This window comes from Macaca mulatta, chromosome 1 (genome assembly GCF_049350105.2).
Source record: "Macaca mulatta isolate MMU2019108-1 chromosome 1, T2T-MMU8v2.0, whole genome shotgun sequence".
NCBI lineage: Eukaryota > Metazoa > Chordata > Mammalia > Primates > Cercopithecidae > Macaca > Macaca mulatta.
The window spans coordinates 140,199,952-140,214,555 of NC_133406.1; the positions used below are offsets into that span (position 1 = coordinate 140,199,952).

The 14,604-nt window shown below is 38.1% G+C and overlaps 1 protein-coding gene across 1 annotated transcript in view; it reads right to left on the reverse strand.

Moving 5' to 3' along the window:
* The window catches only part of MFSD14A (major facilitator superfamily domain containing 14A), a 46,574-nt gene that overhangs the window by 20,240 nt on the left and 11,730 nt on the right, over positions 1 to 14,604 (reverse strand). Inside the window, exons 2-5 of the mRNA XM_001106724.5 lie at positions 12,309 to 12,404; positions 3,410 to 3,472; positions 2,170 to 2,297; positions 233 to 347 (exon numbers count right to left, since the gene is read on the reverse strand). Coding sequence (XP_001106724.2) covers positions 233 to 347; positions 2,170 to 2,297; positions 3,410 to 3,472; positions 12,309 to 12,404 — 402 coding nt within the window. The remainder of the gene's footprint in view (positions 1 to 232; positions 348 to 2,169; positions 2,298 to 3,409; positions 3,473 to 12,308; positions 12,405 to 14,604) is intronic.

A 14,604-nucleotide genomic window follows, 5' to 3' on the forward strand; every position in this document is an offset into this window, starting at 1 on the left:
TATACTATAATTTCAATTCTGATATGTGACTCATATCTCCTGAATGAAAAGTATCAAAACTTACATAGCCTCACAGTACAAAAAAATTTTAAATGTAGTCTAATGAACGATTTTATTACAAAATATATTTTATGCAAATATCTTATAATGCAAAGGTTTGCACTCCTTATATCTACCTTAAAAACAAGGCATTTCTCAGCAGGTACAAAAGGTACAGAATAAACACACATACCAGTCCATAAGCCATACTTCTTTCATGCTCTTGAGTTATATCTGCTACATATGCAAATACCACAGAAAAAGTCACTGCAAAAACCCCGGAAACAGAGATAACAGCAAAGTACCACCTAGGAATGAAAGATAACAAGAAATGGTTAGAGCAATTACCATTATTTTAATCTTTCATTTTTATAAGTTAATTAAGAGTAAGAGCAGCTCATGTCAGTCAACAGCTTACTAGGATAGTTCATGGATTAACTCTTCCATAAACATAAGCCACAGATATTATGAAAACATAGGGCTACAAGGAGCTCTTCAATAGCAACTCAGTTACTCTACAGGAATACTTAAAATTAGATCATGTATTCAGGCAAATCTTTTGACCAACTATTGAATTGTTAAGTGGTTTTGTTTTTACTGCCAAAAACAGCAGCAAACTAAAGTATATTATAATCCATCCATTACTGTTTTTCATCACTAGACAAAAAACAAAATCCAGTAAACAAGACTGAGGAACAAGTTTCTTCATATTTATCTTGAGCCTCTATATAGTAACTAAATGTTTTCCATAAGTTATCTTTAGCTTTTCAAATGCTGGCAAAATAAATAACTCAGTTTCACAAAGAAAAAACCTATATGGCAGTGTCCAGTGTTAATAAAACTGAGAATAGACAGTTACTATAAAGAGTGAACAAAATATTTAAAAAGCAAATTATATTTTGCTATAAATAATTCCAAAATATCTAGCTGGGAATAAGAAGTTTCTATTGTAATACTGATGTTTAGTTTCTGAAAATCATATATAATCATGATGAACTTTCAAAATATCATTTCACCAAGACTATGATTACTAAAATTTTTCTAACACACCACTTAACACAGCAAATTCTTTGTTCATTCTATGTTCAATCTTTGGTAAGATTTCATGTGCATGAGCGGCCTTCATCAAAGGCTTGGTCTATTAGAGTTGTACCTCATCTACAAGAAGATGATCCTGCCCCACATAAACCTGTGGGCCGTTGTAGATAACACCATGGAAATAAAGCCCATCCATGATGTAGAACTAACTAACATTAATACTAAGTGGAGTAAAAAGAACATTAGTCAGAATAAATCTACAACCAAATTGGGCTCTGACTTTAGGACAATTATTCCCTTTTTGTTGGCTTTCCTTCCCTTGCCTCCTGAATGAAAAAAAAAAAAAACTGATTTTAATCAAGGTGGCCTTGAGTCCAGCCTCTTGTAACTAGGAGCAGCATATCCCTGAAATCTGACCAAAGAAATGCAAGCAGAGATGGGATGGGAATTCTGTAAAGTTTCCTTAAAAGAAGGCGATGTGCTCTTCTTAGCAACTCCTTCCACCTTGCTCTCAGTATTATGACTTGATGGCTGGAGCTCAAGAAGCCACTTTGTTGAATGAGGTGAGAGATAAGGATGGAAGAACAGCAAGACAGAAAAAGTCTGCTCCACTGGAACTGCCACACCAGCTCCAGACTGCTCAACTGCAGGTGTTTTTTCACATGAAAAGAGAAATAAACTTGATTTTTAAGCAACTATTATTTTGGGTTTTGATATGTAGCAAAATCTATTCCTAACTAATATAGATAATGACAAACTTTGCGTCTGTTTTTTAACATTCTATACAAGAAAAAAAGTTAGCAATCCTATCCAGTCCCCAAAATATTTTTGAAATTTGGGTTCTGGAATCCAAAATTAAGTTAGCCAAAAGTCTAGATGCCTCCAACAGTGTCATCTATTTCTAAAATCTTTATGAACTATTACCTACTATATTTTTAGAAGCCTTCTTATCTGTGTGAAAGAATAAATGTATTAGAAAAATAAAATTAAAACCTCATAACCAAGATCGCCCAAGTGAAAGAAATAAAGGAACATTAAGAAAACAATAACTGAAAGTGATATTTAGTTGCTATAATCCAAATGTGCACGTACCATGGGCTGATCTTCATTAAAGGAATTGGGGCACATGTGAAAAATACTGTTAGCAGCAAGAAGGATTTTCGGCCCCAAACATCAGAAAGAGCACCAATAAGCGGGGCACTAAGGAATGACAACAAACCCTAAAAGAATTAAATGAAAAAAATGAAAACCACACATCTACAAACATGAACCAAAAATAATTTTACTCCTATAGAAAAATTTTCAACAACTTTGCTTCTAAAGTAAATATATCACAAACTTTTAAATAAATAATGAATTGCTTATCTACACATAATTTTAAAATTTCCCAAGACAGTTTAAAATCATCTGTAGGGCTCCAGGTGGGTATTAAATATGAACTGCTCTAATAAATTCTCAATCACAATAAATCCACAATAGCAATTCCATATGCTAATTTCCTGTGTATGTATGTATATATACATATGTATGTATGTACGTGCATATGTGTGTGTGTGTGTGTGTGTGTGTATCAACAGACTAATTATCTGTTTAGAAAATTTGTTTGTCAAACTGAATCAAGAGTAAAGAATCTGAGCGTGGCATGGTGGCTTGCACCAATAATCTCAACACTTTGTGAGGTCAAGGGCAGATCACTTAGGTCAGGAGTTCGAGACCAGCCTGGCCAACATGGCAAAACCCTGTCTCTACTAAAAATACAAAAAATTAGCTGGGTGTGGTGGCACACGCCTGTGGTCCCAGCTACTTAGGAGGCTGAGGCAGAAGAATCGCTTGAACCTGGGAGGTAGAGAGGTTGCAGTGAGCTGAGATCATGCCACTTGCACTCCAGCCTGGGTGACAGTGTGAGACTCTGCCTCCAAAAAAAAAAAAAGGAAGAAAAAGAAAAAGAGCAAAGAATTCATATAATAACTAACTCTTTACCCTACTGATACAGTTTTGTATTGATGGGGGGTTTTGAGTATAGTTTTTTTCCTCTTCAATCTGTAGTCTTACAAAATCATTGAGATCTCTGGAATTAAAATGTCAACATAAAAACAGGGAATCTGTTATGATGTGGTTTATTATTTTACACAATTGGCGATACTGTAGTTAGATCGAATTTAAAACTCAAGTCTAGAAAGTATTAAGATATCTCTCACAATATACTCCATCTAATTATAAAAATTAAGTTGTTAATCAATAAACAAACATATATTGGCATAGTTATAGATACATAAGTATTTATGTATGTTCATCTGTGTGTGTGTGTGTATATATGTATGACTGATCCTACCTTTACTCCTTGAATTAAGCCATTCATCAGAAATGTATGTTTAGGGAAGGTTTCATGTAATACCTAAAGAAAAAAAACCAAAATAAAAATAACATGCTATATTTCAGTCTTAATAAAATTTCCATATTTACCTTTTTGAACATCCTTTCATACTACAATCTATTTTACATATTCAGATTTGCATGACATGCATATGACCATTAATAATCATCTATTTATACGGTACTTACTATGTCACAGGGCACTAAATTGGGCACTTTACATATATTATCTCATTTAATCCCTCATAACAACCCTATCAGAAAACTGATATGCAGAGGTTAAACATCTTGTCTAAGACTACATTCAGCAAGTAAATGGCAAAGCTGAAACTGAACCTAGGAGATCAGACTTGAAAGCCTATGCTTTTACTCACTATGCTATGATGCTTCCTCAAAATAATTGACTTATATTTCTCTTTCAGATGGATATATTATCTAGGATAGGAGATTGGGAAAATTAATAAGGAATTTTTAATTGCCACAAAGTAGATCAAGAAAGATTCTATAAAATAAGAAAAAAATCCCAACCTATGAAAATGTATAACAAGTTATTCTATCCTTTCCAAGGCTTGTCCTCAAATCATGTGGTATCGTTTTTTTTTGCAGTGGGCAGCAAGAGAACCATTGGAATGCGTCAACTGAAAAGGCAATTCCAGGCAATTGGAAAAATAAACAGCAGCTACCATTTTTACAGCCTATATGTACTCTTATTTAATCCCAACATTGTGAATTAGATAATATTATCACTTTACAGATGAGGCAACTGAGTTCCTGTTTGACTTAGAAACTAATGCTTCCATTATCCAATGCTATCTCTCAGTAAAAACAATAGAGAATGGGAATGTGGGTAACAAGAAAGGTAGGGAAGGTCTTCCCTTTAAGAAGAAACATTATGCTAAATATACTTTCTGACATGTTGCAAGAAGAACCTTTAGAGGGATCAGAGTTGCTCCCCTTTCTTCAGTGATTCTTCTTCTGCCAATAGCAAGAAATTTAACAAAAATGTGCTCATTGTAAGTAAAAATAAAATTAGAGGCCAGGTGTGGTGGCTCACGCCTGTAATCCCAACACTTTGGGAGGAAGAGGCAGATGGATCACCTGAGGTGGGAGTTCGAGACCAGCCTGGCCAACATGGCGAAACCTCATCTCTACTAAAAATACAAAAATTAGCCAGGCATGATGGCGGGTGCCTGCAATCCCAGCTACTCGGGAGGCTGAGGCAGGAGAATCACTTAAACCCGGAGGGCTAAGGTTGCAGTGAGCCAAGATCATGCCACTGCACTCCATCCTCAGCAACAGAGCGATACCCTGTCTTAGGGAAGAAATGAAAAAAGTCTTAGAGTGTATGTAAATGAATGGGTTTGACTGTGTTCCAATAAAATTTTATTTATAAAAATAGTATGTGATCTCCAGGACCCTGGACTGGGCAAAGATTTCTTGATAATACTCCACGATCACAGGCCGCCAAAGTGAAAACGGACAAATGGGATCACATCAAGTTTAAAGCTGCACAGCAAAGCAAACAAGAAAGTGAAGAGACAACCCAGAGTATAGGAGAAAATACCTGCAAACTATCCATCTGACAAGGGATTAATAACGAAAATATATAAGGGGCTCAAATAATTCTATCAGAAAAGAATCTAAGAATCTAATAATCTGATTTTTAAAAATAGGCAAAAGAACTGAATAGACATTTCTCAAAAGAAGACATACAAGTGACCAATAGGTATACGAAAAAATGCTCAACCATCACTGATCATCAGAGAAATGAAAATCAAAACTACAGTGAAGTATCATCTCACCCCAGTTAAAAATGGCTTTTACCCAAAAGATAGGCAAGGATGTGGAGAAAAGGGAACACTCGTACACTGTTGGTGGGAATGTAAATTAGTACAATCACTATGGAAAACAGTTGGAAGGTTCCTCAAAAAACCTAAAAATAGAGCTACCATATGATCCAGCAATCTCACTGCTAGGTATATATCCCCCCGCCCACCCTCAAAAAAAGGAAATCAGTATGTCAAAGAGATATCTGTACTCCTATGTTTACTGCAGCACTCTTCCTTTGTTTGTTTGAGACGGAGTTACGCTCTTGTCGCCCAGGCTGGAGTGAGATGGCGTTATCTCGGCTCACTGCAACCTCCGCCTCCCAGGTCCAAGTGATTCTCCTGCCTCAGCCTCCTGAGTAACTGGGATTACAGCGTGCACTACCACGCCTGGCTAATTTCTGTATGCAGCACTATTCTTAATAGCTAAGCTTTGGAAGCAATCTAAGTGTCCATTAACAGATGAATGGAAGGATAAAGAAAATGTGGTACTTATACACACAGAAAAAGAATGAGATCCTGTCATTTGCAACAATATGGATGGAACTGGAGGTCATTATGTTAAGAGAAATAAGCCAGGCACAGAAAGAGAAACTTCACATGTTCTCACTTATTTGTGAGAGCTAAAAATTACAACAATTGAACTGATGGCGATAGAGCAGAATGATGGTTACCAGAGGCTGGGAAGGGTATGGGGGAAGGAGGGGATGGTTAATGGGCACAAAAAAATAGAATAAGATCTAGTACTTAATAGGCTAACAGGTTGACTATAGCCATCATTTACTCTACATTTTAAAATAACTAAAATTGGGCCAGGCGTGGTGGTTCACACCTGTAATCCCGGCACCTTGGGAGGCCGAGGCGGACGGATCACAAGGTCAAGAGATCGAGACCATCCTGATCAACATGGTGAAACCCCATCTCTACTAAAAATACAAAAATTAGCTGGGTGTGGTGGCTCATGCCTGTAATCCCAGCTACTTGGGAGGCTGAGACAAAAGAATCACTTGAACCCAGGAGGCAGAGGTTGCAGTGAGCCCAGATTGCACCATTGCACTCCAGCCTGGTGACAGAGCAAGGCTCCGTCTCAGAAAAACAAAAAACAAAACAAAACAAAACAAAACCTAAAATTGGACTGTTTACAACACAAAGAAACAATAAATGCTTGAAATGATGGATACCCCATTTACCCTGGTGTAATTATTACATCTGTATGCCTGTATCAAAATATCTCATGTACCCCATAAATGTAATACCCTACTATGTACCCACAAAAATAAAACATGTTATTTAAAAATAAAAAAGGAAAAATGGCATGCCCTCTCTAATTGAAAAGAATTATTGGGAGGTCTTTGAGAAACTCCTGGTTCTTTTTAGAGTTCTACTGCACGCATTAACTAAGTAGCTAAGTGACAATTAGGAAAAAGTTCAATTTAACATACTTGTGAAAAGGAATATAAACACACACACACACACACACAGAGAGAGAGAGAGAGAGAAAGCTACCAGAAGAACTACAAAAAAAAAAAAGAGTGCAAAAAAGATTTAGTCCTCTAGCCATATTTTGCCAGTCCTTGTGCTAAAGGATAAGATTTAAACTCCTTAAACTAGTATCTCAAACTTTTTATGGGACTCAAATGTATTATGCTTTTCTTTCAATAATCACAAAGGGCCTACTGCAAGCCAAATCTTTCTAGGTATGAAGAACAGGTTTGGTGTTAGAAAGAATGAAGAACATTATAAACGTCTATAAGAAGTTTTATACTATGCTAGATCTTATCGCTAATGATTCACTTTGCCAAGCTATATTCCATTCCAATCAATCTGTTCTCCTCGCTGTTTCTGAAATATTCTATACTTTCCAATATTCATATTTTATATATGACATCCCTTCAATTTTGAATGTTTCTTCCCTTTCTTTATCTAGTCAACCCCCAATCCTTCCAAACTGTTCCTCTGCTACCTTTCTTCTCCAAAGCAATTTCTCCTTTGGGGCCATACAATTTCTAATAAAATTTTAACAGACAAATATAACAAGTAATTCAAATGTTGTAAAGATTTTTGATGTCAGGATTCTTTAGCACTGGTCTTTAGAGGTGAACAGAGAAAATGTAACATTTTTCCAATAAATTTTATAGATCTTAACTTTTTTTTAACTTTAAAAATGTTGAAAGTAAATAATCCTTAAAATGTTAAACGCTTTGGGGCTGTTTCTGTAGCCAAGGACGCGAAACCATCTAGGTAGAAGAGATGCTAGTGGATTTTGAGTGTTCCGTAACATGGACTGTGCATCTAACAGCTTGAATCATCAAACACACTGGCCTATTATTTCCAGAGCCATAGGGCTGTCAAAAGGGTAAAGCCAGCCAGGCACAGTGGCTCACGCCCGTAATCCCAGCACTTTGGGAGGTTGAGGCGGGAGGATTATTTGAGGTCAGGAGTTTGAGACCACCCTGGCCAACAAGGTGAAATCCCGTCTCTACTAAAAAACAAAAAATTGGATGGGGTGGTGGCTCACGCCTGTAATCCCAGCACTTTGGGGGGCCGAGGTGGGTGGATCACAAGGTAAGAAGTGCAAGACCAGCCTGACCAAGATGGTGAAACCCTATCTCTACCAAAAATAAAAAAAATTGGCCGGGCATAGTGGCAGGTGCCTGTAATCCCACGTACCTGGGAGGCTGAGCCAGAGAACTGCTTGAACCTGGGAAGCGAAGGTTGCAGTGAGCCGAGACGGCGACACTGCATTCCAGCCTAGGCGACAGACTGAGACTCTGTCTCAAAAAAAACAATAAAAAAAATAATTAGCTGGGTGTGGTGACGCGCACCTGTAATTCCAGCTACTGGGGAGGCTGAGGCAGGAGAATCTCTTGAACCTTGGAGACGGAGGTTGCAGTGAGCTGAGATCATGCCATTGCACTCCAACCTGGATGACAGATTAAGACTCCGTCTCAATGAAAAAAAAAAAGAAACAAAAACAGTAAATCCGCTCCTTGGCATTACAGATCCTTACACCTACTGTCATTCTCATTACTTAGCTAATATGTTACATAATCAAGCAATGAACACTGATTCTGATAGAACATCTACTATGACAAACTATATATTCATATCCTCTCAAAAGTGTTAGACTTCAATCTTTAAAAATACTTGTCAGTACAAAATTCTTTTTAGCTAAATCCCCTTGTTGGTAGAGGCTCACCATCTTCCCCTCGGCAGGTCTTCCATAAAACACAGCTTTTGTTTTTTGACTGTTCTATAAGAGCTTAAAAGTGAAAGATAATTGCAACATACAGGTTTTTTTTTTGTCTTAAAATGTCACATTAGTTTTAAAAATTAAGAAATTAAGGCTATCATAAATCCCAAGCCAGACATTCAAAATTAATATGTCTAAAACTGGTTATCTGATTTTAAAAAATACTTTAAACAATATCTTTGAAATCTGAAATGCTGAAACAAACTATAACTTTTGAGGGAGGGACGGGGAAATGAAAGATACTGACTTAAAATACAAATTACGTCTTCATCCTCATTTCCTTTTAAAATGAATGTTAAAAACTTTGACTCTTGTGGCATGCACCATTTATAATCAGTTTCAAAACACATAAAACAGAAATGAAATGTTTAAAGATTAACAGACTTTTAAGAGGAGAGCCTTCTTTTACCCTGAAACCCACCTCTTTACACACCTCGCATACACAATGCTGGGGAAGAGTGGGAGGAATACTGGAGCCCAAAAGAAAGGCTGCCAACAAAGCCAACAACAACAAAAAACAAAATTTGTAAGCAAAAAGCCTTGAAATGAGTAAAACCTTTTTAAAAAGCCCATACTGAATTAATATTGTTCTTAATTAGTGACATATACTAAATACGTAACAGGGTAACTTCTAAAAAGTAGATACGCCAGGCTGGACATGGTGGCTCACGTCTATAATCCCAGCACTTTGGGAGGCCGAGGCAGGGGGATCACCTGAGGTCAGGAGTTCAAGACGAGCCTGGCCAACGTGGTGAAACCCCGTCTCTACTAAAAATACAAAAATTAGCCTGGCATGGTGGCACGTGCCTATAGTCCCAGCTACTTAGGAGGCTAAGGTAGGAGAATTGCTTGAACCTGGGAGGTGGAGGTTGCAGTGAGCCAAGGTTGCACCACTGCACTCCAGCCTGGGCAACAGAGTGAGACTCTGTCTCAAAATAAATAAATACAATAAAATAAGAAAACACAGAAAAATTAAAGAAAATAAGAATACATTGGCCAGGCACAGTGGCTCACACCTGTAATGCCAGCACTTCGGGAGGCCAAGGCGGGCAGATCACGAGGTTAAGAGATCGAGACCATTCTGGTCAACATGGTGAAACCCCATCTCTACTAAAAGTACAAAAATTAGCTGGGCATGGTGGCACGTGCCTGTAGTCCCAGCTACTAGGGAGGCTGAGGCAGGAGAATTGCTTGAACCTGGGAGGCGGGGGTTGTAGTAAGCCAAGATTGTGCCTCTGCACTCCAGCCTGGTGACAAAGCGAGACTCCGTCTCAAGAAAAAAAAAAAGGAATATATTAAGCACAACATTAGTCTATGAAAAATGAATAAACAAGCCTTTCTAATTAAGGGGACCCCTTCCTTGTTCTTAAAAAAGATAGCCTCCCTTTGTCCAACTAAGAAAAAAATGTACCAAAATTACACAGAAGATGACATACCTAAAAAAATGTAAACGAGAAGCAAATTTTAAAAATAGCTATATACACTTGAAATACTGATAACAAATTATGGAAACATCACAAAATGCTTTTTTTCACAGCTTGCTAACAGCTCATCCACATTTTGATCACCCTACTTAGCTAATGGTTGGGCTGCCTCATAACCTCAACCAGCTAAAACATCGGTACAAACCAGTTACTACCTGCATTCCCCAAAAGACTGACCACTGGAGGAGTCAAGGAAGCCTAGGTGCAAATACCGACACTGCAGCTTACTGTCAGAGTAGCAATCACATTGCTTAACTTTTCTAAGCCCCGGCTTCCTCATCTGTATTATGAGGCTAATATCTCACTGATAAGGTGGTTGTGAGGGTTAAAAATGATAACGTATTCAAAGTGGAATACGTTAGGGCCGTGCCTAACATAGTCCACTTTGAATACATTAAAGGACTGTGCCTGGATCCATCATAACATAAATACACGTGGACTGTTTACTATTACAAAGCTCAAGTACTTTAAATGGTAGGAGTGATGATCTACCAGACAGATTTATATGTTAAATTGACAACTTATAAAAAGCATGCTGGCACACTAGGAAAGCTAATGTAAAGTCATGAGTCCACAAAGTTATTACAGCACTTCAGTAACCCTTGACAACAAACAGGCTATTACAATTCAATGAAGTTATGAATGTCATAACCAACTTGCATCATCTGAGGAAGTTCCAAATCACTGTACTTGGATTACGAAGCCAGGAAATGTGTAAATTAATTTTTTAAAGATTTCTATCTGAAATTAGTAAACTAAAAAAAAAAAAAAAACCAAAACACCCTTTGATTTTTTTATAGCAATACTCATAAATATGCTCTATATATTCAAAATGACTTTTTTTTTTTTTTTTTTTTTTGAGACAGAGTCTCACTCTGTCTCCAGGCTGGAGGGCAGTGGCACGATCTCTGCTCACTGCAACCTCCGCTTCCCGGGTTCAAGAGATTCTCCTACCTCAGCCTCCCAAGTACCTGGGTTTACAACAGGCGCGCACCACCATGCACAGCTAAATTGTGTATTTTTAGCAGAGACAGGGTTTCACCATGTTGGGGTTTCACCATGTTGGCCAGGATGGTCTCGATCTCTTGATCTTGTGATCCGCCCGCCTCAACTTCCCAAAGTACTGGGATTACAGGCGTGAGCCACTGTGGCCGACCTTTTTTTTTTTTTTTTTGAGACAAGGTTTCACTCCCGTCGCCCAGGTTGGAGTGCAGTGGCGTGATATTGGGTCACTACAACCTCCGCCTCCTGGGCTCAAGTGATTCTCCCACTTTAGCCTCCCGAGTAGCTAGAACTACAAACCTATGCCACCGCACACAACTAATTTTAGCATTTTTTGTAGAGACAGGGTTTCATCATGTTGCCCAGGCTGGTCTCAACTGCTGAGTTTGAGCGATCCGCCCCTGCCCAGCCTCCCTAAATGCTGGGATTACAGGCATGAGCAACTGTTAAACATCAATATTTTATGTGTAGATAGTAACGATTACGCAGCTGTCAATAAATATATCAAGAAATAGGCACTGTAAATATTCTTAGACTAGGTCAATCTACTTAAATAACTTTTCTATTAAGTAACCTTTTTTATAAAAATGTTTTTTGTATAATATGAACAATCTCATGAAAACATAGTATATTACTTTAAAACTCTATTCCGCTAAGATTTGGTAAACTATATATAGAGCATATCCTAATTACTCCTTTCAAGATGGTATAGATATTTACCATAGATAGTCCTTCCCTCATTCCATTCCCCTTATCTACACCAATATAAGAAAACTGGCTATCTTCTGAGTTGTTTGGTCTGGCAGGGAGGTCTTTTCTAAGGTTTCAAACCTGGGAGAATTTGGGTAAAATCAGCTTAGATCTATTAAAGAATAGCCCTTCTAGGTACTTAGCCCACATGAACAGAAACTTGTTTTTGTAAAATACAGCTGCATAAATGAACCTCAAAGTAATTATGCCGAGTCATGCAGGTCACAGACATCATCTTTTCTAAACCTGTCAGTTTAAGAATCTCTTCCATTTTACTCAGAGTAGCGACAGGGCCTCTGCTTGAACGTGCCCAGTGACAAGTCCAAATTCACACACCTCCACGCCACTGCCCCCCTCCCCCACCAAAAAAAAAGGTAAGGGAGAGTTAACGGTTGGAAAAGACAACCAGTAAAATACTGGTGAATACTGAACAATACCGGTGGGAGAATTAACCATGCAGAGGAAAAAGGGCCACATTTTCCTCCAAAACTGAAACAAAAGAGATTTTGGAGTCAGCGTTAAATAATTTAAAAGATTACTTACCACCAAGGTGGGTGCTGTCAATAGTCCCCAAGCAAAAAACTCCAAAAAGATGACAATAACCGCATGATAAACACTAGGAGAACCTATTCCTTGAGGCTATAAAAAACAAGATTTTTTAAAAAGTTAACAACACATTCTATAATTATTAACAATAACAACGATGCAATAGTCAACAAATATTAAGAACATATATGTACTGGGCACTGTGTCAAACATCTGTACTCACTGCCTCTGGCTTCAAAGTCAGAGGGACAAGGCAACAACGAAATTCATTAGCATAAGCACAGTATTCAGCTGGAACATAGAGAGTCCAAGGGAGCTTGGGAGATGGGAACATCAGACTTCCAGGAGGAAGTCTGAAAGGACACAACAGAGTTAGACAGGCGGAGGTATAGGGTGGGAAAGACGGCTCAGCCTGTACAAAGGTTCCAAGGCTTGAGGCATTATGGGTCTCATGTACCGAGTTCAGTACAACCAGTGCATGGGCTGCTTGTTGGGTGTACTGAAAGATGAGCTACAGGTACTCAAAGACCAGCTTCCATGCTAAGGAGTCTATATTTAATTCTGAAGGCTATGGGGGGCCACTAAAAGATATTAAGACTGACATAATCAGATGTAAGTTTTAAGATTATTCTGGCAAAGATGTAACCAAAAAAAACAAAAAAAAAAACCATAAATGCAGCAAGTGGCAAAAATATAAACACGTTATCAACATGGCTCAAAAGCAGAACAATCCCCAGGGAAAGTATGTAAGAGATTTGGGATTTGATATACATGAGAAAGAAAACACAAAATTAAGTTTATACTGCTGCCAGAGATGTCTTAAGAATCACTTCAGTATTAATGACTCCGGTGATTTCCTAAAGGATAAAATGGAGGAGCAAAGTGCATCTAAAAGGAAGCTATTTGAATCAGCTCAAACAAGAGATGAGGGCATAAAACAGTGGCACAGTACGAATGCTGGAGGGAAGGGAACGGATTAAGGATTCAGGATTTGAAATTAGGAGGAGCTTGATAAATAGCAGAAGAGAGAATCAAGAACAACTTCCAAGTGTTTACCTTGGTTGTCTAGCAGTTAAAGCTGGTGGCTTCCCAGCACTTTCCCCCACGAGGCTCAGCTTTATTTCAGGTCCTATCTATAAAACTGCCCTCTTTACTTGAAACATTTGTATTGTCTCTGAGCACTGATTAAAACAATTAGCAGCAAATGTGATATCTGAAACCACCAGAGTGGATGAGATTATCAGGAGTGTCAAATGTGAAAACAGCAGTGAGCTGAGACAGAATCCCAAGAAGCGCCAACATTTTAAGTAGCAGGCAGAGGAAAAGAATGAAGTTTTTTCTTCTTTGATAAAGAAAAGAGGAAGATAAAAGGAACAGTGAGAAAAACATCAGGAGAATGAAGAGAATACAGTGTCACAGATGACAATGGAGCAGTTTTAGGAAGGAGGAGGTATCAAATGGAACAAGCACAGTAATACAAGGTCAAAAAATGGCCACAGGAGGCCAGGCATGGTGGCTCACGCCTGTAATCCCAGCACTTTGGGAGGCCGAGGGGGGCAGATTACTTGAGGTCAAGAGTTCGAGACCAGCCTGGCTAACATGGCAAAACCCCGTCTTTACTAAAAATACAAAAATTAGCTGGGCGTGATTGCGTGTGCCTATAATCCCAGCTACTCAGAAAGGCTAGGCACCTGTAATCCCAGTTACTTGGGAGGCTGAGGCAGGAGAATTGCTTGACCCCGCGAGGTGGAGGTTGCAGTGAGCTGAGATTGCACTACTGTACTCCAGCCTGGGTGACAGAGTGAGACTCTGGTGGAATATTTAGGGTTCTTCTAAAAAAAAAAAAAAAGAAAGAAAGAAAAAAAGAAAAAAAAAATATATATATATATTTGTTCAGACTGATGTCCTAGAATGTATTCCCAGTGTTTTCTTCTAGTCATTTTGTGGTTTCAGGTCTTAGATTTAAGCCTTTAATCCATTTTGATTTGATTGTTGTATATCACAAGAGATAGGGGTATAATTTTATTCTTCTGTATATGGATATCCACTTTTCCCAGCACCATTTAAGAGACTGTCCTTTTCCCAATGTATATTTTGGTGCTGTTGTCAAAAATGAGTTGACTGTAAATACATGGATTTATTTCTGGGTTCTCTGTTGTGCTCTATTGTCTATGTATCTGTTTTTATACCAGTACTGTGCTGTTTTGGTTACTATCACTTCATAGTATAATTTGAAGTGAAGTAATGTGATGCCTCCAGCCTTGTTTTTTTTTTTTTTTTTTTTTTTTTTTGG